This window comes from Littorina saxatilis, linkage group LG1, assembly GCF_037325665.1.
Source record: "Littorina saxatilis isolate snail1 linkage group LG1, US_GU_Lsax_2.0, whole genome shotgun sequence".
Lineage (NCBI taxonomy): Eukaryota > Metazoa > Mollusca > Gastropoda > Littorinimorpha > Littorinidae > Littorina > Littorina saxatilis.
In genome coordinates, this window is record NC_090245.1 from 91,590,270 (window position 1) to 91,612,658 (window position 22,389).

Here is a 22,389-nt window from a genome sequence, read left to right on the forward strand (position 1 = left end):
GTCAGAAGTTCAAGATAACACGTCATATTTGTTTGCGACGTCATTGGCTTTTACTTTGACAATCCATGTTTCACCAGAAAGCTCAGACCCATCCAACACCTCGATTTGTTACGTGGGGAACAGTGTTTTTTGTTACCCAGCTGGTTATGAATGAAAACTCGTGAAAATGATGACAAAGGCCTTTCACAAGGTAAGAAAATATGTCATCGACAGATGTGGATTGCGCGCGCCTGAATATTTGTCTAACGCTACGTTTATAACAATTGCTGCAGTGTTTAGCCTAGAAACACCAACGTGGTTCACCCACATTGCCAAAACTAGCATGAATCCTATGCTTTGTCATGTTGTAATGCGTTGAAAGGATGTCGTTATAACAGTGATGTGGTTGTCATGACAAAGCCTTGAAAATGTAATCACCTTCACACAGATATATGCAAACATGAGTATAATATCAGGAAAGAAGAGATATCAGGTGATTTATTCAATAGACAATTTAGTTATGTAAAGTTTTTTATTTTTTAAATTAAACGAATCTCAAAGGTTTACACAAAACGTAATTAATACATACGTTCCGCATGTGGCTTTTGTGGGAGGAATAAATATCAATGGGCTCTGTTGTGATAAACATTCATCTCAATTAAAAAGTAGGGGGCAAACTTTTGGATTGTATATTTTTAAATGTTGTATTCAGTGATATGATATTGATATGCATATTTTAACAAGGCAGACTATATAGTATCCTATGTAGTGTAACTGGTTTACATTACAAGGAAGACTGAGCACGCCGACAGAGACAAAATCATTGCTCATTGAAAAGATTCAACGTCAGACAGTGTGGCTGCATATAGTTGACGGATATTGACAGGTTATTTAATAGGTACGAGACTCGATGGAAGGATGTGGCAATGTCTGTGATCTTGAATGGCGGCGTGTGTGGATAGATTGGAGACTACATGGACCTTTTCTCGGAGAGCAAGGTTCACATAGTATCATAGTACAATAAGAAACTATACAGGTGAATGACTCGATGGATAGCTACCTGCCCGACCTAGCAGATCCCAGTTTCTCTCACACTCACAGCGGTCATTGTTGTGATTGTTGTTGTCGTTGTTGCTGTGCACAGATTCCGCCACGCCGCGGTCAGCGCTCTGATGGGCAGCGCCGGCCTCAGCCGTAAGCATGAAAGACGCAACAGAATGGCTGACGTCGTCGCCAAGGTCCAGAAAATCAATGACGCCATCAAACAGGGCAAAGCCCCAGAAGGTAAGGTGACCCTCTGCACTCTGAGCGTCTAACGCCGTTGTATGTTCTTGTAGTGGTAGTATTGATCGTGTTTGATGATTGTTGTATAGTTGTTGTTTTTGCTTGGCAGATAATTGTTGTGATGTCATCATTTGTCTTGGAGGAGGATTGCTGCGACACCATTGTTTTATCTTGGAGAATGATTATTGTGGCATCATTATTTCTCTTGGGGGATAAATTATTTGTCCTTGAGGATGATTGTTATGGCATCAGTATTTGTCTTGGGGGATGAATTATTAATTTTGTTCTTGAGGCTGATTATTGTGGCATCATTATTTGTTTTGGGGTATGAATTATGTGTCTTGGAGGCTGATTGTTGTGGCATCATTATTTGTCTTGGGGGATGAATTATTTGTTTTGGAGGCCAAATATTGTGGCATCATTATTTGTTTTGGGGTATGAATTATGTGTCTTGGAGGCTGATTGTTGTGGCATCATTATTTGTCTTGGGGGATGAATTATGTGTCTTGGAGGCTGATTGTTGTGGCATCATTATTTGTCTTGGGGGATGAATTATGTGTCTTGGAGGCTGATTGTTGTGGCATCATTATTTGTCTTGGGGGATGAATTATTTGTTTTGGAGGCCGAATATTGTGGCATCATTATTTGTCTTCGAGGTTGAATATTGTGACGTCATTGTTTGTCTTGGAGGCTGATTGTTGTGGCACCATTGTGTGACTGAAGTGCAGAAAAGTTGTTGTGATGTCATAATTGATATCAGAGAATAGCTGCTGTGACGTCATGCTTTGACTCAGAGGATGATTGTTGTATCATCATTTATTGTGGAATGAAAGTTGTTGCGGCATTATTTATCTAACGAGATGAATGTTGTGATATCCTTATTTGTCTTTCAGAACGATTCCTTTGACATTATTATTTGTCTGGAGAATCATTGTGACATTCTTTTTCTTACAGGATGACTTTTATGACATCGTGATGTTTCAAAGAGGACGAATGTTGTGACGTCTCTTTCAGGATTAGGGTGAACTTGTGATATGTTTCTTAGTTTTGGGATTATTTGTCCGTGGGGCAATCTGGGATTGGGAGTATTTTGGGAATTAGGGACATACATTTTAGCGCATGGATCAATACTAGTTCTTTCCTGAAACAGATCTCTCCATTTGCATTTGTGACGTTTCCCTCGTAATGTAATCAACACGTATGTGCATTTTGCTTATCTGTTCTGCGAGTTACATTATTATCAATCCTTTCTTCCTGTTTGCCTCATTCACAGTTGTGAGAAAAATGTTGAGAAAACCGAGCCTTACACCATCTCATTGCTTTGAAGTATACAGCACCTGGTCTCCCACTTTAACAGGTTGAATGATGTCTGTCAGTTGTTGATGTTATCTTTCCCCATTTGTTGAACATTTGGATTCCTTTGGATGTCGTTTTGCTGTTGATGTTTAATGTTGGTATTGTTTGCATCGTTATTTTTTCTTTGTTGACGACTTGATTGATTTGAGGTGGTTTTTGTTGTTGTTTTTGGGGTGTTTTTTTCTCTCTCATTTGTTCGTATGTTTGAACCTGTACGCATCACCATGGTTTCAAGCCTAAGTTACGTCCATATTTTAACGTCTCTTAATACATTTTGCGTGTTATTGATTTTGGACTTAGGTTTGGCATCTCCGATGAGCGAACCAAGTCAAATCACAAAATGTACCACATTCCCCAAAGATGAAAATTTCAAGAATAGCAGTACGATAAGAGGCGAAGGAATTTTTTTCTTTGCATGAACGCTGCGAACTTTGATTTGACTGAAATGGAATATAACTTAAAGTCCGGACAGAGAGGGCTATTATTTCACGAATCGCTATCTTCAACAATGAACGTCAGTCGGCAATAACAGAGAGACAGGTAGGACATCTTCTGCTTATGATTAACTAGAGGAATACCCGCTTCGCCGGGTAGCCGGCTTCGCCGGGATGAAATACTTAGAGCCGTACGCCGGCTTTGCCGGGTCCGAACAATGGACCCGCCAAGCTTAGGTCCCTCCCAAATTCGTGGAATGGGAACAGCACGAAAATGATTCAGTGGCCATAATGCCATTCCTGACCATATCGAGTCCCATCCTTGTCGACGAATGTAACCGTGTTAATCACCTTTGGAGGCGAACTCCACTCAAACAGGATTGAGCAATTTAGAGCTTATCTCTAAGCCCTTTTGAACTCAAAGGAAGGCCAGTACATACAAATACACAAAAGCCGCCAGACCACATCACAAACAGAACTGAACAATCCACAGGTGTTGCCCACATAGAGAGAGAGACACACACACACACACAAACACAGAGAAGCCGTATATATAGAGAGATAGATGACAGTGTATTTTTCGCGTGGCTATAAATTGATTCGACCTTTGCACTTTTACAGTGAGGATAATTTACGGGTCCAATTTACGTTCTGGACACTGCGGTGACCTTCTAAAAATAGTAACAGAACGCCGGGAATATCCGAAGATGCCCCCCTCATACTATAGTGCACCATACGAAGGAAGGGAGGTAAACGCTGAAAACATGGAGAAGATAAGGAAGAGTTACTGGGAATGGTGAAATGAACAGAAAACCCAAAATCGGTTCAGCGCTGCGCGCTGAGAGCACGTGTTGAAATATCTCATCGATGATATTGTGTCCGGGGTGTAGCTGAATACGGTGTCCAAATTTGAAAAAGATCCACCGAGAACTTTGGCGTTGTGATGTGGTGTAGCGGCTTTGGTGTGTCGGTATGGGGGCCCGGGTAGCTGAGGTGGAACCAAATTCGGTTCAGCGCTGCGCGCTGAGAGCACGTGTTGAAATATCTCATCGATCAGGTTGTGTCCGGGGTCTCTGTGAATAAGCCCACCAAATTTGAAGCAGATCCATCGAGAACTTTGGCCGTGCATCGCGAAGACACAGACACACAGACACAAGTCGTATATATATATATAGATAGACTATACTTCTATGTATACAGCCTTTTTCTGCAAACGATGGCTAAGAGTTCATATTGGGGGCTTCTTGTAATTCATGGGTTTCTTCCGACAGGCGATTTGCTAGGCAAGTTCACGTTCGCCTCAGACCGATACGCTGTGTTGGAGAGTGCGGGGACTCTGGAGATTGATGTGCTCTTCCACAGACAGCTTCAGTGAGTTCACCTTTATTTTGTTTTATGCTTGTCTTGTCCTCTTTAGCATGTGTTCTTTCCATTTGTTATTTTATGCCCGTTTTGCTGCTGTTGTTGTCTATCTTAATCTATTTGACCCCCCCCCCCCCCCCCCCAAAAAAAAAAACCAAAAAAAAACCATTGCCACATTGTGATGAGCTTCGCAGTCGTAAGCATGTACATAACAAAGATGAGTTTTTGCTGCCCAAGTAATGGGGTTAAGGTTCACGTTTATTATCTTGATTTTGTTTCTTAATTCATGCATTTATTTGAAACGTTCAGGGCACTCTAGATCTTATGCTTTTGTGTGGCTATCGTTGATGAAGAGTAGAGTTAGCATGTGTCAAATGTGTTGCACATCTTGCATCACTCGTTGAGCTTCAGAATTCTATGAATTTAACGGGAAATACCCGAATCCCAAAAAACGAATCCCAAAACGGAAACATATATATCCAGAGCTTAAACCTCAATTTCAGGTCTCGAATAAAGAGAACCTTTTCCCCTTTCCCTTTGACTGTTGAATCGTAATACTGAGTCCATTCATTCATTTGTAATTTTGCAACATTCGTATTGAATGTGTTTGATTTCACGGCAACTTCCAAACAAGATGAAGTCTTAATCGTGATGCCTTTTTGTGCAACATGTTGCTTATAACCAGCTTGCAGACATGTATAGTGTGCTTTGCGTTGTGCTTGCTTTACGAGACACAGACTGATACAAACACGCATTCAAACGTGCCTGCCCCTCATACACAAACACGAGCGCGTACTTCTAATGCCATTCACACGATCACAGGCGTGAGCATGCACCTTCGAAACACATTTTGTTCTGAGCCTTATAATCCTTCGTTAGTGCAGATGAATTTCATGTTCAAAATACCCTCCTTCTTGTGTAAGCGACCACCTACAGCAAGACGGATCTGTCCAAGATTTTACATGGGATCAGGGCATCCTTCCACTTGAGCAAATACTAAACAAACAAAACGGCCTAGATTCTTCCTGTGCAGGATGGGCATTTTGTTAATGATTTTGTTCGCGCCACCGATGTCAATGTGCGTACTTAATTCAACTATAAAAATGCCGCTCTACATAGGAAGCAGCCTGGCTGAAAATATTAGTGTATGTTAAAATGGAAGAATGCTCCGATCTCATTTAAAAGCCTGGACTGTGTGTGTACCTGACAGTTTACAAGCGAAGGAACGTTTCTTTAAAGTGATACAGGCCTAGGTTTGCATAGTATTTTGAAGCATGGTATTGTTAACCTGTTGAACTTGGTGGTGACTTTTAGGGACAAGAAGACGAGCAAGGATGGCAGAGGGTAAATGATGGGTTGTACCGCACATGATTCATACTCAGTATATGTGTAGCGCTAGCTTTTTCTGTATACACATAACTGTTCCTTTAATGTAGAAACTCTTCGGTATATAAGGCGATTTATAGCACATGTCATACTCATAGTTTAAGAAAATGTAAATAGGAAAAAAGTTTTTCAAAGCAGCGTTTTTAACACATACAATAGTCCATACTCAGTAAATGTGTAGCGCTAGCTTTTTCTGTATACACATAACTTTTCCTTTAGGCCTAAAAAAAAAATAGGTGTGGTTACGGTAACCCGACCTACCCTATTTTTAGGGGCCGATCCTATAACTTTTTATTACATTTGTCAACAAAACAACAACAACAACAAAAAAACGAGTGCAAAAAACGCAATGAAAGCGAAAGCGCCCGAGTCGCACACTTATTTCCCTGTCAAGTAGGTTTAATTTGTACACAATAGAAAAACAAGTTAAAAAAAAAAAAGTGATTGCCTACCTACCTACCCTATTTTTTTTGGCTATGTTACCGTAACCACACCTTTTTTTTTTTTTGGCCTTACTGTAGAAACTCTTCGGTATATAAGGCGATTTATAGCCCATTTCATACTTATAGTTTAAGAAAATGTAAAGGGGAGAACAGTTTTCCAAAGCAGCGTTTTTAACACATAAAATAGTCCACTGTGAAAGCGATTTTCATGCAGGTCTTGTAGTTTGGAGATTATACTTAGAAAATAAAGCGTATTTGGTAAGGCGGATGATTGTCAGTTCTTTAGGTTTTAGAAGACTCAAGACTCAAAGAATTTACTGTCCTTATAAAAACAAGGAAAATTGCCTCGCAGTGTCAGGCGGTTTAAAACACAAAATACATCTCAGTTACAAATAGAAGGAAGAGGTGGGGGTGTATTACATTATGACATTTTTTGGGTTGCTTTGTGAGTCTGATTTCAATTGTCTGCGGACCTAGATTTCAAAAGAGGCAGTGAACTTTTGTTCTGTTATTAACAGGGATTGTCTCCGCCGCTCTAAAGAAACTCGAGAGCATTTCTCACTGAAATGACGTTATCGAGCGTACTGATACTTCTTAACAAAAAATAAAACCTCCATCTGCACTAATGTTCATGTCTTCTTCTTCTTCTTCTGCGTTCGTGGGCTGAAACTCCCACGTACACTCGTGTTTTTTGCACGAGTGGAATTTTACGTGTATGACCGTTTTTTACCCCGCCATTTAGGCAGCCATACGCCGTTTTCGGAGGAAGCATGCTGGGTATTTTCGTGTTTCTATAACCCACCGAACTCTGACATGGATTACAGGATCTTTTTCGTGCGCACTTGGTCTTGTGCTTGCGTGTACACACGGGGGTGTTCGGACACCGAGGAGAGTCTGCACACAAAGTTGACTCTGAGAAATTATAAATCTCTCGCCGAACGTGGGGGACGAACTCACGCTGACAGCGGCCAACTGGATACAAATTCAGCGCGCTTCCGACTGAGCTACATCCCCGCCCTAATGTTCATGTGATACCATTATCGTAAAATCTCCATAATCCCTAGGATGGAATGGCATGTGGTATAAATTGCCAATGAGTGTCTTGTGCTTGTGGTTTGTCACTCAGTGCTGTTGTTTGAAAGTGCACTCAGCTTATATCTCCGGCTTGTGTGGAGTGTTCACGTGCTTTTTTCATAACCATTCATCGCGCTTCCGATTGGCTGTGCTTACAGTTGCACAAGCGATTGACGAGCGAACCCACAAATTCTTTGTTTTCTGCGTGAAGAATGCAGTTTTCCTCAAAAAAATGTTCTTTGACATTGTCCAGTGACATTTAGTTATCACTCTGCGGTTCAAGAACAACGTTAATTTGACACAGTGAGAGAGGGTAGGGAGTTGCCAAATGTGTGTGTATGTCCCATATGCATTCAATGTTGTAAATTTCAGTACTAACTATTCATTTAATATTTTCTGTACTTCTGCTTTTGTTCTCTTCATTCCCCCCCCCCCCCTCTCTCTCTGTCTCTGTCTCTGTCTCTGTCTCTCTCTTTCTGTCTCTCTCTCTCTCTCTCTCTCTCTCTCTCTCTCTCTCTCTCTCTCTCTCTCTCTCTCTCTCTCTCTCTCTCTCTCTCTCTCTCTCTCTGTGCTTTACGCAGTGTAAATATCTCTAGTTCTCGAATGTGAAATCATATTGCCATCCAGCCCCTGTAAGAAAGGTCCTTTGGAACTGAACTGCTATGATTCTTAGCAAATATATTTTTGCCCAAGATCTAAGCCATCCCTCCTAAACCACCCCCCCCCCCTTCCACTCACCCATCCACATCACTCTCTCTCGATATCTCGCTCTTACTCTCTCTGACGCTCATACGCTTTCTTGTAAACTAGTGTATCCACGTAACATAAACATATTTACGCGCACAGAACTCAATCAATCAATCAATAGGAAGCTTATATAGCGCGTATTCCGTGGGTACAGTTCTAAGCGCTTGTCGAGAACTGTATTTACACCCCCGGTATAGGGGTGTGTATAGGATTCGGTCGATGTGTTTGTGCCGGTGTTTGTGTGTTTGTGTTCGCATATAGATCTCAAGAATGAACGGACCGATCGTCACCAAACTTGGTGAACAGGTTCTATACATTCCTGAGACAGTCCTTACAAAAATTGGGACCCGTCAAACACACGGTTAGGGAGTTATTGGTGGATTAAAATTATACAAGGACTTATAGAGGGACATATTCATGGTCAAAGGGAAATAACCAATCACTGCCACCAACTGAGAAGGTTATTTCCCTTTGACGGGGAGTGTTTTTCCTACCTCGGAGGTATTTCTTGTTATTTATGTATTTAAACTATCATCTGTATACTTTCCTCTCTTGCAACAATGAGAACTCAAGCTTTATCTTCCCAGGTGTACCCGATATATGTATCGGGATCGGGGAGACACGAAGTGCTAGAGAGGCTGCTGCTCTTACGTTTCAATCCTCGTCTTTGCGGATACAGTAGTCCATTAGTTTGCTTCAACTTGCCCTTACTTTAGCAGGTTTGGGGCTATGTTTTGTGCGTTTGTTTTCTGTTTTTTGTTTAACTCCCTAGATCTGTGGTCACCATTGGACATCCCGTTTGCCCTTTTCGTTTCTTCGTTTTTTTCTAACCATTCTCTGTTGGTCTGTTTGTTTTCAAGTCTGTTTCTTCTAGTATGTATGTCTACTAGTATGTTTGTTTTCTAGTATTTCTTCTAGTCATGTTAATTTGTCGTTAGCTATGGTGTAATTAAAGCTTGAAAATAAATACGATGTGTCTGATAACTCAGTGATCAAAATGCAAACGATTGGTCAGTGGATAATATATCTTACCTATCACTGCATGTACATGTGCGTTAAAAAGCAGCATCTTTTGTTCTGTCTAGTCTTATATTAATTATTTAGATCTCAGTCCTTTGTGTTTCGGAAGCGTTTCGTTCCAGCGAGGAGGATATGTGCATAAAAGAAGTAAATAGAATTTGTTATGGGTACTTGCACTTGTGTGTCGTTCAACTGTTTTCCTCTAACTTTGTTCTGTACCGTTTCAGGTCTGTCCATCTCATGAAAAGCATGGTAAGAATATGAGATATTTGAATTGTGTCCAGGTTGGTTTGTGAGTATGCGTTTGCAGGTTTGCGTGCGCGTGTGTGTGTATAGAGGAGGGGGGGGGGGGGGGGGGGGGGGGGCGTGGATATATAGAAGAGTGGAGGCTGGGTGCTGTTTGTTTCTGTGTTCAAATTATTCCGTATGTTGCTTTTGCTTTCATGTATGCATCGATGCACGAGTACGTATGTTAGGACGTAAAATGCCACCTCCGTTGCGCACACTCACAACAGAAGCAGCATTCAGTATCATAGACTCACCATGGTCCATGGAAGTAACGCCCGTCATAGTAGCAGTCTGGACTTCAGCTATACCACTCTCAGTCTAATCACACTTATGACTGAAACTGTTTCGACAGACGTCGGACAAAGGCAGTCCAACGAAGAACGGTCAAGCCACTCCGGTCAGCACGAGCGGCGTGACGCCCAAGGTGGTCGGAGCGGTCAGTGTTGACTATGAGACCAGAGAGGGCTCGGCCAAGTCGGGCAAGGACTTCAAGAACACGCAAGGCACGCTGGTAAGTACTCAGACAACGCTCTCTCATAGTGAACCAAGAAAACTGCAGCCAAAAGCAATGGGATAATAAAGGATGACACGAAATGAAAAGAAAAGAATTAAAGTAATGATATCTGCGAATGCCTTGTGTTCTCAAACAGACGTTCGACGAGAACGAGTACCGCAAGGTGATCACGGTCCCCATCATCAACGACAACCAGTACGAGGCCGACGTGGATTTCTACATCCTCTTGAAGAACCCCGCGGGCGGCGGTGGCTTAGGCGACCCTAGCATCGCGCGTGTCACCATCGTGGATGACGACGGTCAGTCTCAGGACCATCCGATTCACCTTCTGTCTTTGTCTTTCATATCGCGCGTGGTTGTGTGTGTGTGTGGTTGTTGGCATGTATTCAGATAGGGGAGGGGTGTAGGAGGAAAGGATCGATGGAGGTGAGCGGGAGAAAAGAGATAGAGAGAGGTAGAGATAGGTGGGGTGGGGGTGGGGTGCTGGTTTAGGGGAGACTCAAGAGAGGGAGAAAGATAGAAAGGGACATAGTCTGTGTGTGTGTGTGTGTGTGTGTGTGTGTGTGTGTGTGTGTGTGTGTGTGTGTGTGTGTGTGTGTGTGTAGGGGGGGTAATGTGTGCGTACCAACGTGCGTGTGCGGGTGTCATTCAGGAGAACTTCCATGCACCTGAAGTCTTTTCTGACCCAACAGTGTACTGAATGTCTCCACATTTGTACATTTGCGCAGATCCTGGAGAGTTCCTGTTCGAAGAACCCCACTACCACGCCGACATGAAGAGCGGCAAGGTCACCGTGAGGGTCATCAGAGAGCACGGCTTTGACGGCAAGGTCACCCTCGAGTACTCCACAATGTAAGTCACGCCACGCATTATATACAAACGTTCCCTTTGTGAGTGTGTGTGTGTGTGTGTGTGTGTGTGTGTGTGTGTGTGTGTGTGTGTGTGTGTGTGTGTGTGTGTGTGTGTGTGTGTGTGTGTGTGTTTGTCTGGATTTCGGTGTATGCGTGCCTCTGTATATCTGTGTTTATGTCTGCAGTTGGACAAATTCAACAATGGTTCTGACGTGGTGTGAAATTGATGATTCCTGTACATACTATGATAGAAAGGGTTTTGGCCAAGCTATATATTTGATGAAACACAAAACACTAGCAATGGCTGAAGTGTTGATAATGATAGGCGCTAGTAATACAATACATTACTATACAATAGACTATACTTTATTATCCCAATTTGAGACATTCATGTTGTGACTGAACTCAAGTAAAATGATAGTGATAATGATGACGGTTACAGAGACGGCACTGCAGTCGGTGGCAACTCATTGGGGACAGCAGTGGACTACATCGAGTGTCACGGCGAGCTCGTCTTCGAGCACGGCGAGACCACCAAAACCATCACCGTGGACATCCACAAGAATTCCGCTCAGGTACAGTAAGCATGCTGGCGCGCTTTGCTTAGTCCGCACACAGCGCTCAGAACTGTGGTGTTATTTTTATATTTAGTTAAGTTTTGACTAAATATTTTAACATCGAGGGGGAATCGAAACGAGGGTCGTGGTGTGTGTGTGTGTGTGTGTGTGTGTCTGTGTCTGTGTGTGTGTGTAGAGCGATTCAGACTAAACTACTGGACCGATCTTTATGAAATTTGACATGAGAGTTCCTGGGTATGAAATCCCCGAACGTTTTTTTCATTTTTTTGATAAATGTCTTTGATGACGTCATATCCGGCTTTTCGTGAAAGTTGAGGCGGCACTGTCACGCCCTCATTTTTCAACCAAATTGGTTGAAATTTTGGTCAAGTAATCTTCGACGAAGCCCGGACTTCGGTATTGCATTTCAGCTTGGTGGCTTAACAATTAATTAATGACTTTGGTCATTAAAAATCTGAAAATTGTAAAAAAAAATAAAAATTTATAAAACGATCCAAATTTACGTTTATCTTATTCTCCATCATTTGCTGATTCCAAAAACATATAAATATGTTATATTTGGATTAAAAACAAGCTCTGAAAATTAAATATATAAAAATTATTATCAAAATTAAATTGTCCAAATCAATTTAAAAACACTTTCATCTTATTCCTTGTCGGTTCCTGATTCCAAAAACATATAGATATGATATGTTTGGATTAAAAACACGCTCAGAAAGTTAAAACAAAGAGAGGTACAGAAACGCGTGCTACCCTTCTTAGCGCAACTACTACCCCGCTCTTCTTGTCAATTTCACTGCCTTTGCCATGAGCGGTGGACTGACGATGCTACGAGTATACGGTCTTGCTCAAAAATGGCATTGCGTTCAGTTTCATTCTGTGAGTTCGACAGCTACTTGACTAAATATTGTATTTTCGCCTTACGCGACTTGTTTGTTTCTCCTATCAAAGTTAAAGCAATATGTCGATATCGCAACACTAAAACTATTTTATCATGCCCACATCTTATCCCATATTAAATACGCATCAACTCTTTGGGATGGCGTCTCTGATATTCACATGAAAAAGTTAAACTCTCTACATCGTCGGGCAGCTAAAATCATGTTAAATGGTCCACAATTATCAGCTGATTTGAAGTTAAAGAATCTAAACTACCTGCCGCTAGTTCAACAGTTACAGTTTAATAAGACTGTAATGATGTATAAAGTATATCATGGCGAAGTGCCCAACTATATTCAGGACCTATTTCACAGAGTCACCGAAAGGTACGGGTCTATCAATTTTCTACCACCAATACCCAGGATTGTTTTGTTTCAAAACTAGTCAAGCCTTCTCTGGCGCTATGGTGTGGAACTCCATTCCGTCTGTAATAAGATCATTAACCTCACTAAAGAGTTTTAAACAAGCTCTGCATAAACATTATATGTCTACCTAGATGGCTATATCTAGTCTTAACATGTGCAAGTAGCTGTCAACAATTGGCAATGCATTATGAATTACAAAAATATGTTCTTTATTACATGTATTATGTGGAATTTATGTTGCGATTTTCCATCATCATCAACATCATCATCATCATTATCATCATCAAATCTTCATCTTCATCTTCATCTTCATCTTCATCATCATCATTTACACCATATAATCATTGTAAGCATTAGTGTAAACGTTGGTATTGTGTGAATTTTACCGTCGATTACTTTACATGTCTAACCTCAATTAACATGTTGCATGTTTTTCTTTCGATTTGTATGTTGCTTACTTTGTCATTTTGTGCTTACTTGTCGATTGTTTGCTGGTTCGTTCGTTTAATTTGTTTATTTGTCATGTTGCTTTACTTGTTTATCATTTATTAGACATTTCTATTAGAAGTAAGGACCGGTTGTAAGAAAAGGCGTCGCCTTAAACCTCTATCCTTGAAAAATAAAGTTCCATCATCATCATCTCTCTCTCTCTCTCTCTCTCTCTCTCTCTCTCTCTCTCTCTCTCTCTCTCTCTCTCTCTCTCTCTCTCTCTCTCTCTCTCTCTCTCTCTTTTTCTCTCTCTCTCCCTCTCTCTCTCTCTCTCTCTTTCTCTCTCTCCCTCTCTCCCCCTCTCCCTCCCCCCTCCCTCCCCCTCCAACCAATGTCATCGTTTGGTTTTTGGCATTTTTTTTCCTCTTCCAACAGGGACCAAAGAACTTCATCATCACCATTCGCAACCCGAGTACTGGAGCAAAGATTGGAATACGCAGTGCTGTTGTGGTGCATTTAAACAAAGGTGAGACACACTAATGATTTCCTGTTGATCGCAGCCTACTGCATTAGCGTAAACCGCTCCCCGAGAAATTGGGGGGTACGAACTTCTGGTTTGCCCTTGTACAACGAGAGTTCATCTGCCGCATTGTGCTTCAGTCGGATAAGTTATTCATATGTGGGTCAATCAATCAATTAATCAATCTGCCAATCAATAGGGTAAAAATTTGGTAAGAGTAATCTGACTTCTTAATATAAGATCACAACCCAAACTCTCTCTCTCTCTCTCTCTCTCTCTCTCTCTCTCTCTCTCTCTCTCTCTCTCTCTCTCTCTCTCTCTCTCTCTCTCTCTCAGTCTAGTCTGAATGAAGTCAACAGTTGGTGTAACCAGAATTGTATGATAGTGCACCCAGGAAAGACAAAAAGCATGATTATTACAACAAGACAAAAACACCAGTCACGACCTCTTGAAATCTTTCTCTGGAATCATAACCTGTTCAGCAGGTAACGGAACATCGTGTTTTGGGTGTGATAGTCGATCAAGAATTAAAATGGCAATCTCATGTACATTATATTTGTCAAAAAGTATCCAAGAATTTGTTTCTGCTATCAAAGTTAAAGCAATATGTCGATATCGCAACACTAAAACTATTTTATCATGCCCACATCTTATCCCATATTAATTACGCATCAACTCTTTGGGATGGCGTCTCTGATATTCACATGAAAAAATTAAACTCTCTACATCGTCGGGCAGCTAAAATCATGTTAAATGGTCCACAATTATCAGCTGATTTGAAGTTAAAGAATCTAAACTACCTGCCGCTAGTTAAACAGTTACAGTTTAATAAGACCGTAATGATGTATAAAGTTTATCATGGCGAAGTGCCCATCTATATTCAGGACCTATTTCACAGTCACCGAAAGGTACTATCAATTTTCTACCACCAATACCCAGGATTGATTTGTTCAAAACTAGTCAAGCCTTCTCTGGCGCTATGGTGTGGAACTCCATTCCGTCTGTAATAAGATCATTAACCTCACTAAAGAGTTTTAAACAAGCTCTGCATAATCATTTTATGTCTACCTAGATGGCTATACTTGTCTTAACACGTGCAAGTAGCTGTCAACAATTGGCAAAGCTTTATGAAATACACAAATATGTTCTTTATTATATGTATTATGTGGAATTTATGTTGCGAATTTCCATCATCACTTCATCATCATCATCATCATCATCATCATCATCATCATCATCATCATCATCATTATCATTTACACCATATAATCATTATTAGCATTAGTGTAAACGTTGGTATCGTGTGAATTTTACCGTCGATCACTTTACATGTGTTAACATGTTGCATGTTTCGCTTTCGATTTGTATGTTGCTTACTTTGCCATTTTATTGTTTATGTTTATTTGCTTGTTTGCTTACTTGTCGATTGTTTGCTGGTTCGTTCGTTTACTTTGTTTATTTGTCATGTTGCTTTACTTGTTTATCATTTATTAGATATTTGTATTAGAAGTAAGGACCGGTTGTAAGAAAAGGCGTCGCCTTAAACCTCTATCCTTGAAAAATAAAGTTCCATCATCTCTCTCTCTCTCTCTCTCTCTCTCTCTCTCTCTCTCTCTCTCTCTCTTTCTCCTCTCTGTATCTCCCTCTCTCTCTCTCTCTCTCTCTCTCCCCGTTCTCTCTCTCTCTCTCTCTCTCTCTCTCTCTCTCTCTCTCTCTCTCTCTCTCTCTCTCTCTCTCTCTCTCTCTCTCTCTCTCTCTCCAAAATTGTAGTAAGTTTGGTCGAAGAGATAGATATATAGATCTGCAGGTAAAGTGGACTTTGTGTTGTAAAAATTGGAAAACGATTTCATTTTGCTGAAATGTCTAAAGCTGGGAACTACAATCTGGGTAAATACGAAAGTTTCTTGTTTTCGTTTATGGTTTGTTTGGATTTTGTTTGTGTTGTTGTTGTGCATTAACTCTTACGTTTTTTTCATTTGTTGGCTTCAATGTTTTTGTTTTTGTTCTGTTTTGATTGCGTACGTCTGCTGATATCCAGAGGGTATGACAATTTTAAGCGGCAATTTTTCCGGATTTGTTTTTTTTTTCTTAGTCAATATTTGAATATTATAAGCCACTTTTTTCCTCAACTTTCCTTTCTGTAGATGTGAGCCCGAGTGCATTTGGACACTTTGGGCGCCTCTTTAGCTTTCCCTCTCCGCTCTCTTCCTCTCCTCAGTATCCCTTGATGAAATCATCTGTATTTTGCTTATACGCTGACATGAATTCAACACTAGAGGGAGGAGTTTTTGATATTTACAAAACGTTGGTGGTCTCCATGCTTAATAGCTTTGGCAGACTGTTGTTTATTAGTCATATTAGCCCCGAGATTGAAGACACTGCCATTCAGTTAAAAAAAAAGAGAAGATTTATATTGGAATACCTACTTTTATTGAGTTTCTAAGCGACCGAAATTGTTAGCTTTTTCTTTCTTTTGTATTTATCTTTGAAGGTGAGTCGTTTCAGCATCAACCCTTCTTACTTTGCTACTCTGAGGACGGGACACACTTTACGTTAACGCAGTCGTCTGTCATCAGCCTTGATCTTTTTCAATCCAACATTCCTCCTAGCTGCTACCATTAGAATTGAGAAAACAATGCTGCCAGCAATACACTACGGATTGCTTGGTTAATGTAGGGGTTTTACCTTCAGGGCAACAATGAAATGCATGTGTGCATACCGTATACCTGTCTTCTTTTCGTGTGTATTCCTGGTATGGGGGGGAGGGGGGGAGAGAGAGAGAGAGTATTTACTTCTCTTTTCTTCTGTATGTTGACTGTCTTTATTGTAAACACAAATCTGTGTGTAAATTCAGACGGACTCAGTCTATAGATTGTTTTCACATTGCCGCATACTTTTTGCAGGTGAACTGATCATATACACACGCACGCTCGCTTGCACGCTCGCACGCACGCACACACACACACACGCACACACACACTGACACACACACACACACACACACACACACACACACACACACACACACACACACACACACACACACATTTAACACGTTATGGTGTATGCCAGCTACTAATCGATCGTTGAAACTGTCAAGGTGTATACTTTGATTTCTTTTAATAAGGCATTGCCATTTTACTATTGTAGTGTAGTGTATTTTGCTTTGATTGACGTCATCTGCATCCACCGGTTGTAATCTTTGAAGTAGAGAATTGAAGCAACAGAGACATCTTCATTTACTTTGTGAACACGGTTCTGTTTCATTGATGTTTTTGACTCACATGCGAAGCAAAAGTGAGTCTATGTACTCACCCGAGTCGTCCGTCCGTCCGTCCGTCCGGACGTCCGGACGTCCGGACGTCCGGACGTCCGTCCGTCCGTCCGTCCGGAAAACTTTAACGTTGGATATTTCTTGGACACTATTCAGTCTATCAGTACCAAATTTGGCAAGATGGTGTTTGATGACAAGGCCCCAAAAAACATACATAGCATCTTGACCTTGCTTCAAGGTCAAGGTCGCAGGGGCCATAAATGTTGCCTAAAAAACAGCTATTTTTCATATTTTTCCCATTTTCTCTGAAGTTTTTGAGATTCAATACCTCACCTATATATGATATATAGGGCAAAGTAAGCCCCATCTTTTGATACCAGTTTGGTTTACCTTGCTTCAAGGTCAAGGTCACAGGAGCTCTTCAAAGTTGGATTGTATACATATTTTGAAGTGACCTTGACCCTGAACTATGGAAGATAACTGTTTCAAACTTAAAAATTATGTGGGGCACATGTTATGCTTTCATCATGAGACACATTTGGTCACATATGATCAAGGTCAAGGTCACTTTGACCCTTATGAAATGTGACCAAAATAAGGTAGTGAACCACTAAAAGTGACCATATCTCATGGTAGAAAGAGCCAATAAGCACCATTGTACTTCCTATGTCTTGAATTAACAGCTTTGTGTTGCATGACCATGGATGACCTTGACCTTGGGTCAAGGTCACTTGTATTTTGGTAGGAAAAATGTGTAAAGCATGTGAGTCGTATGGGCTTTGCCCTTCTTGTTTGTTTGTTTGTTTATTTCTTTATTTTTTGTTTGTTGTTTGACAATGAATTCACATACAGCACTTCTATGTGCGTGCGTGCGTGTGTGTTTGTTTGCAAGAGATGTCTACTCTTGTTTAAAGGCACAGTAAGCCTCCCGTAAACCATCACAGATACTGTCAGGCTTTTACACACAGTACAAACACCTTCCATTTGAACGCTCACCAAACGGGAACATCCTACGTAAAGAGCGAGCAATTTTCAAAGAATTTATTTTTGCGTGGTTTATCTTACCCCTGAGTCATCGTGAACCCGTGTGATCCAGTTTCCCTTTTTCACAATGCAGTCGTCAGTTTGTAATTTGAATTCGGCTCGCTGTGAGCTTATCTGCAACAGCACGTGATTATGTACCTCTGACTTTTCACGAAACAAACGAATGTGGTTCATAAGAACTCTAGCGATGGCTTTTGACTGCCTATAAACCGCCGTCTGCTACGAAAACCACGACCTTGCGTGACCCTGCTTCCGGGCTTTTCTTTTTTCAAACTTTCAAAACTTCGAATTGTACTGATCTTGTCTTGATGAAAAAAGAATTCTTTTATAATTAAAGAATGTTTGTGTAACAAGCTGTCAATTTATTATTTAGATTTTAAAAGTTAGGTCTAGCGCCAAAACGCACCACGGTCCGATTCATTCTGATAATCATCGCTCCACGGCTATCGCCAGTTGAAGGGAAGTAACTCATTTTTGATCTGAGTTCAGGATGGGTCCGATTGAGATGGAGACAATCCGAAAAATTAATTCTTTGAAAATTGCTCGCTCTTTACGTAGGGCACCTAGGATGTTCCCGTTCGGTGAGTGTTCAAATGGAAGGGTGTTTGTACTGTGTGTAAAAGCCTGACAGTATCTGTGATGGTTTACGGGAGGCTTACTGTGCCTTTAAGTTCTGTTATGTGTTTCGTCAACGTAATGTTTTTCTTTGTTTTTATTTTTCTTTACTTTTATGTTCCCTTTCATTCTTCCTTATTTTTTTCTGCTTTTTCTACCCTCTTCGTTCTTCTTTTTTTTCCCCCTTCCTTTTTGTCTTTCTTTGTTTTTTTCTTCTTTTCCACAAGCTTTCATCAAACCAAACCTCTCACTCCTTCCTCATTCGGTAAGTGAGGGGTTTGCTGTCGTACCTTCTGCTCTGTAGCGTAGAAAATTAAGTGAGTTCGGTATTACATGGCTGTGCGCTAAATCATTTGAAGGGCTGACTTTATTTTCAATGGGGTAATTTAATGGTTTGACACTGTCCGCGATAAGGAACCGATAACTCGATAAAGCTTGGTAGGCTGGTGCTTTTCTTACTTCATATACGCTGTGGCGGTATTTACCTCCTCTGGCAGTAATGGCTCTTCTCATTCGAAGATGTATTTAGATTTTTTGTAGAACTAATTAAAATATCAGATTTTTTCTGAATATTTTGATTGATGTGTTAGATCTCTAGTTAACTCAATTATTTCATTTTGACAGACGAGTTGATGGAGAGAGTTGGTGAAGTTCTGGAGGACGATGGTGAAGAGGAAATCACATGGGGTGGCCAGTTTGCCCAGTAAGAACTTTTGCTTCATCATATTTATCTACTTTGAGCCCTCAAACATCTTTTGGGGTTTTGACGATATCCAAGAATGTAAGATAAGGAAAGTAGCTTTAACTATCTTTTATTTATATCTGTATGACGAGCCTGAAGACACGTTTCGGTATGCAATATATTTAGATATTAAAAGTTGTCAGATATTTTGTTTAACTGAATTAGTATGTCACACAAGATACGCATGCATACTACAGTTGCTATGTGTTTTCAGGGCGATGACAGTGGCACCAGAAAAGGACGAAGAAGGCAACGAAGTGTTACCAAAGTGGCACCACTACCTTATGCATTTCATCTCCTTCTTCTGGAAAGTCTTCTGTGCCTTAATTCCACCCACGTATGATCAATCTTTATGCAACACATTTTAGTTTTGTAGTTTCAGACTTTCTTCATGACGAGTGAGACAAAAAGATGTATCAGGAACTGAGGAGTCATTCGATAGACAACTTTGCGAATAAAACCACCGGAGAGCACAGTACACTCAACAACTGCAATATTGAAGATATTTAACTTGAAGTGCTGTTTGTGTACGTGAGTGCATGGGACCGGCGCTAGTTTAGGACTTCTGGCGTCCGATAGTCTCCAAGGACGGAGCATACTGAATATCCTCAAATGACAGTGTCTTTTATGCTACAATTGTATACATTGTAAATCTATCTGTTTATGATTTCTTGACTCATCTTAAAGCAAAGAAACAATACTAGTGATCAAGGCGTGTGTTTACATCGATCGGTAAACATATTAGTACTTATTACCTTTTTACATTTAGTCAAGTTTTGACTAAATGTTTTAACATAGAGGGGGAATCGAGACGAGGGTCGTGGTGTGTGTGTGTGTGTGTGTGTGTGTGTGTGTGTGTGTGTGTGTGTGTGTGTGTGTGTAGAGCGATTCAGACTAAACTACTGGACCGATCTTTATGACATTTTACATGAGAGTTCATGGGAATGATATCCCCGGACGTTTTTTTCATTTTTTCGATAAATGTCTTTCGTGACGTCATATCCGGCTTTTTGTAAAAGTCACACCCTCATTTTTCAATCAAATTGATTGAAATTTTGGCCAAGCAATCTTCGACGAAGGCCGGACTTCGGTATTGCATTTCAGCTTGGTGGCTTAAAAATTAATTAATGACTTTGGTCATTAAAAATCTGAAAATTGTAAAAAAAATATTTTTTATAAAACTATCCAAATTTTTCGTTCATCTTATTCTTCATCATTTCCTGATTCCAAAAACATATAAATATGTTATATTTGGATTAAAAACAAGCTCTGAAAATTAAAAATGTAAAAATTATGATCAAAATTAAATTTTCGAAATCAATTTAAAAACACTTTCATCTTATTCCTTGTCGGTTCCTGATTCCAAAAACATATATATGTGATATGTTTGGATTAAAAACACGCTCAGAAAGTTAAAACGAAGAGAGGTACAGAAAAGCGTGCTATCCTTCTCAGCGCAACTACTACCCCGCTCTTCTTGTCAATTTCACTGCCTTGGTGGACTGACGATGCTACGAGTATACGGTCTTGCTGAAAAATTGCATTGCGTTCAGTTTCATTCTGTGAGTTCGACAGCTTGACTAAATGTTGTATTTTCGCCTTACGCGACTTGTTGTTTCTCTGTGTCCTCAGGTCTATAGGGGGAGCGTGGCCATCCTTTTTCGTTTCTCTTGTGTTCATTGGAGCTATGACAACACTTGTGGAGCAGGTTAGAAGAATTCATCTTCTGTAGAATTCGTGACAGTGTTTTAAGATATTGAATGGGCTTTTATTTTATTTTTACAAAGATGTGTTGCTTATTTGTCAGTCTGAGGGCCGTCCTGTATTTCATCAATTTGCTCACGACTGGCGACCTAGCATGATTAGTATGAAAGAGGAAGACATGGAACAGAACATAATAGGATTCACAAGTGAGGAGAAAGAGACTTACCTAACAAAGCATGTTGCGTCCTCGTGTTTGGGCGTGCTTGCATGCGTGTGTAAGCTATGTTGATGACGAATTACAGGATCACTAACGGTTGGAACTGTCAACTGTTTGTCCAGGTGGGCAAGCTGCTGGGGTGCGTGGTTGGGCTAGAGAACAGTGTGACGGGCATCACCATCATCGCGCTGGGCACCAGTCTGCCAGACACCTTCGCTTCCCGCACCGCCGCCCTCCAGGACGAGCACGCTGACGCCGCTATCGGCAACATCACGGGTACGTAGGAATGAAATTTGACGCCTTTTGAAAAAATGTTTTAAAAGAATAACTAATAAAAAAAATAAGCACAAAATGAATTTGTTTTGGGCCCTTTTAAAAATAATGAAAAAAGATGGGATTTGTTCAAAAGCCTAACGCTCTCACTGCAGGGCCATTGGGGCCATGTGGTGCTGGAGAAAACCCCGGCTGGGTAAGGTGATGATACTGAAGAAAAGAGTTAAAAATAGAAGCTGATGAAGGGGTAAAAAAAAAAGTAAAGGTAGTCCCATAAACATTTTATGTCGTGGGGGAGATGTTACAGATCTCAACAACTCTGGGGCCATCTTTATGAGGGCGGTGCCCATTCCTCTCCCTTGCTGCCTTTGCCTTCCCCGTCCCCGTCCCTGAATAGGGTCAGGTACCCATTTCCAGCTGGGTGGACTGGAGAGCGCTCGGAAAATTCGGTTTTTGTATTCCCGGGGTAGGGATTGAACCCACGACCTCCAGCGTGAGAGGCAAGCGCTCTAACCACTGTGCCACTCCGGCTCTCTTACTTACTTAAAATACCAAGTGTTGACCTTAACGGGGTCAAGAAAGATGCCCCGTGGTGACACGCGGGTGGGGCATGGATACCGTCTCTGGGTCTGCTCAAACAGTTGACCCGTCTCCAACCCGGGCCGGATTCCAGGAGAGAGAGAGAGTAGTCACCGACAGAGAGAAGAATATAAAAAAAATAAAACTTGATAGTTCCTACCTACTGCCCTTTGATGGGACATCAATACATTGGTCATTGACTGCGTTATAAAAAAAACCTCATTGGTTGCATATTGTTCATATGACGTAGATAAATGTTATTCCAAATAATTTGATATTTTTTTGCATTAAAACGAGATCTTTGTTTATAAAGCCATGATATACATTGTATACTATTTGTCCAATTTTTTTGAAAATGATGAGTTTTGCATG

The 22,389-nt window shown here is 40.9% G+C and overlaps 1 protein-coding gene across 9 annotated transcripts in view; it reads left to right on the top strand.

The window, feature by feature from the left end:
- LOC138945299 (sodium/calcium exchanger 2-like) overlaps positions 1 to 22,389 on the top strand; it is a 105,093-nt gene that overhangs the window by 62,426 nt on the left and 20,278 nt on the right. For 6 of the 9 annotated variants that reach the window (XM_070316719.1, XM_070316726.1, XM_070316764.1 and 3 more), the window contains 14 exons: positions 1,124 to 1,263; positions 2,537 to 2,620; positions 4,325 to 4,424; positions 9,313 to 9,337; positions 9,726 to 9,884; positions 10,024 to 10,186; positions 10,616 to 10,739; positions 11,181 to 11,313; positions 13,485 to 13,575; positions 15,439 to 15,456; positions 19,127 to 19,205; positions 19,459 to 19,581; positions 20,877 to 20,952; positions 21,288 to 21,441. In XM_070316719.1, the coding sequence (XP_070172820.1) occupies positions 1,124 to 1,263; positions 2,537 to 2,620; positions 4,325 to 4,424; positions 9,313 to 9,337; positions 9,726 to 9,884; positions 10,024 to 10,186; positions 10,616 to 10,739; positions 11,181 to 11,313; positions 13,485 to 13,575; positions 15,439 to 15,456; positions 19,127 to 19,205; positions 19,459 to 19,581; positions 20,877 to 20,952; positions 21,288 to 21,441 (1,469 nt within the window). The remainder of the gene's footprint in view (positions 1 to 1,123; positions 1,264 to 2,536; positions 2,621 to 4,324; positions 4,425 to 9,312; positions 9,338 to 9,725; positions 9,885 to 10,023; positions 10,187 to 10,615; positions 10,740 to 11,180; positions 11,314 to 13,484; positions 13,576 to 15,438; positions 15,457 to 19,126; positions 19,206 to 19,458; positions 19,582 to 20,876; positions 20,953 to 21,287; positions 21,442 to 22,389) is intronic. The other 3 variants (XM_070316749.1, XM_070316776.1, XM_070316733.1) reach the window with 2 other exon arrangements.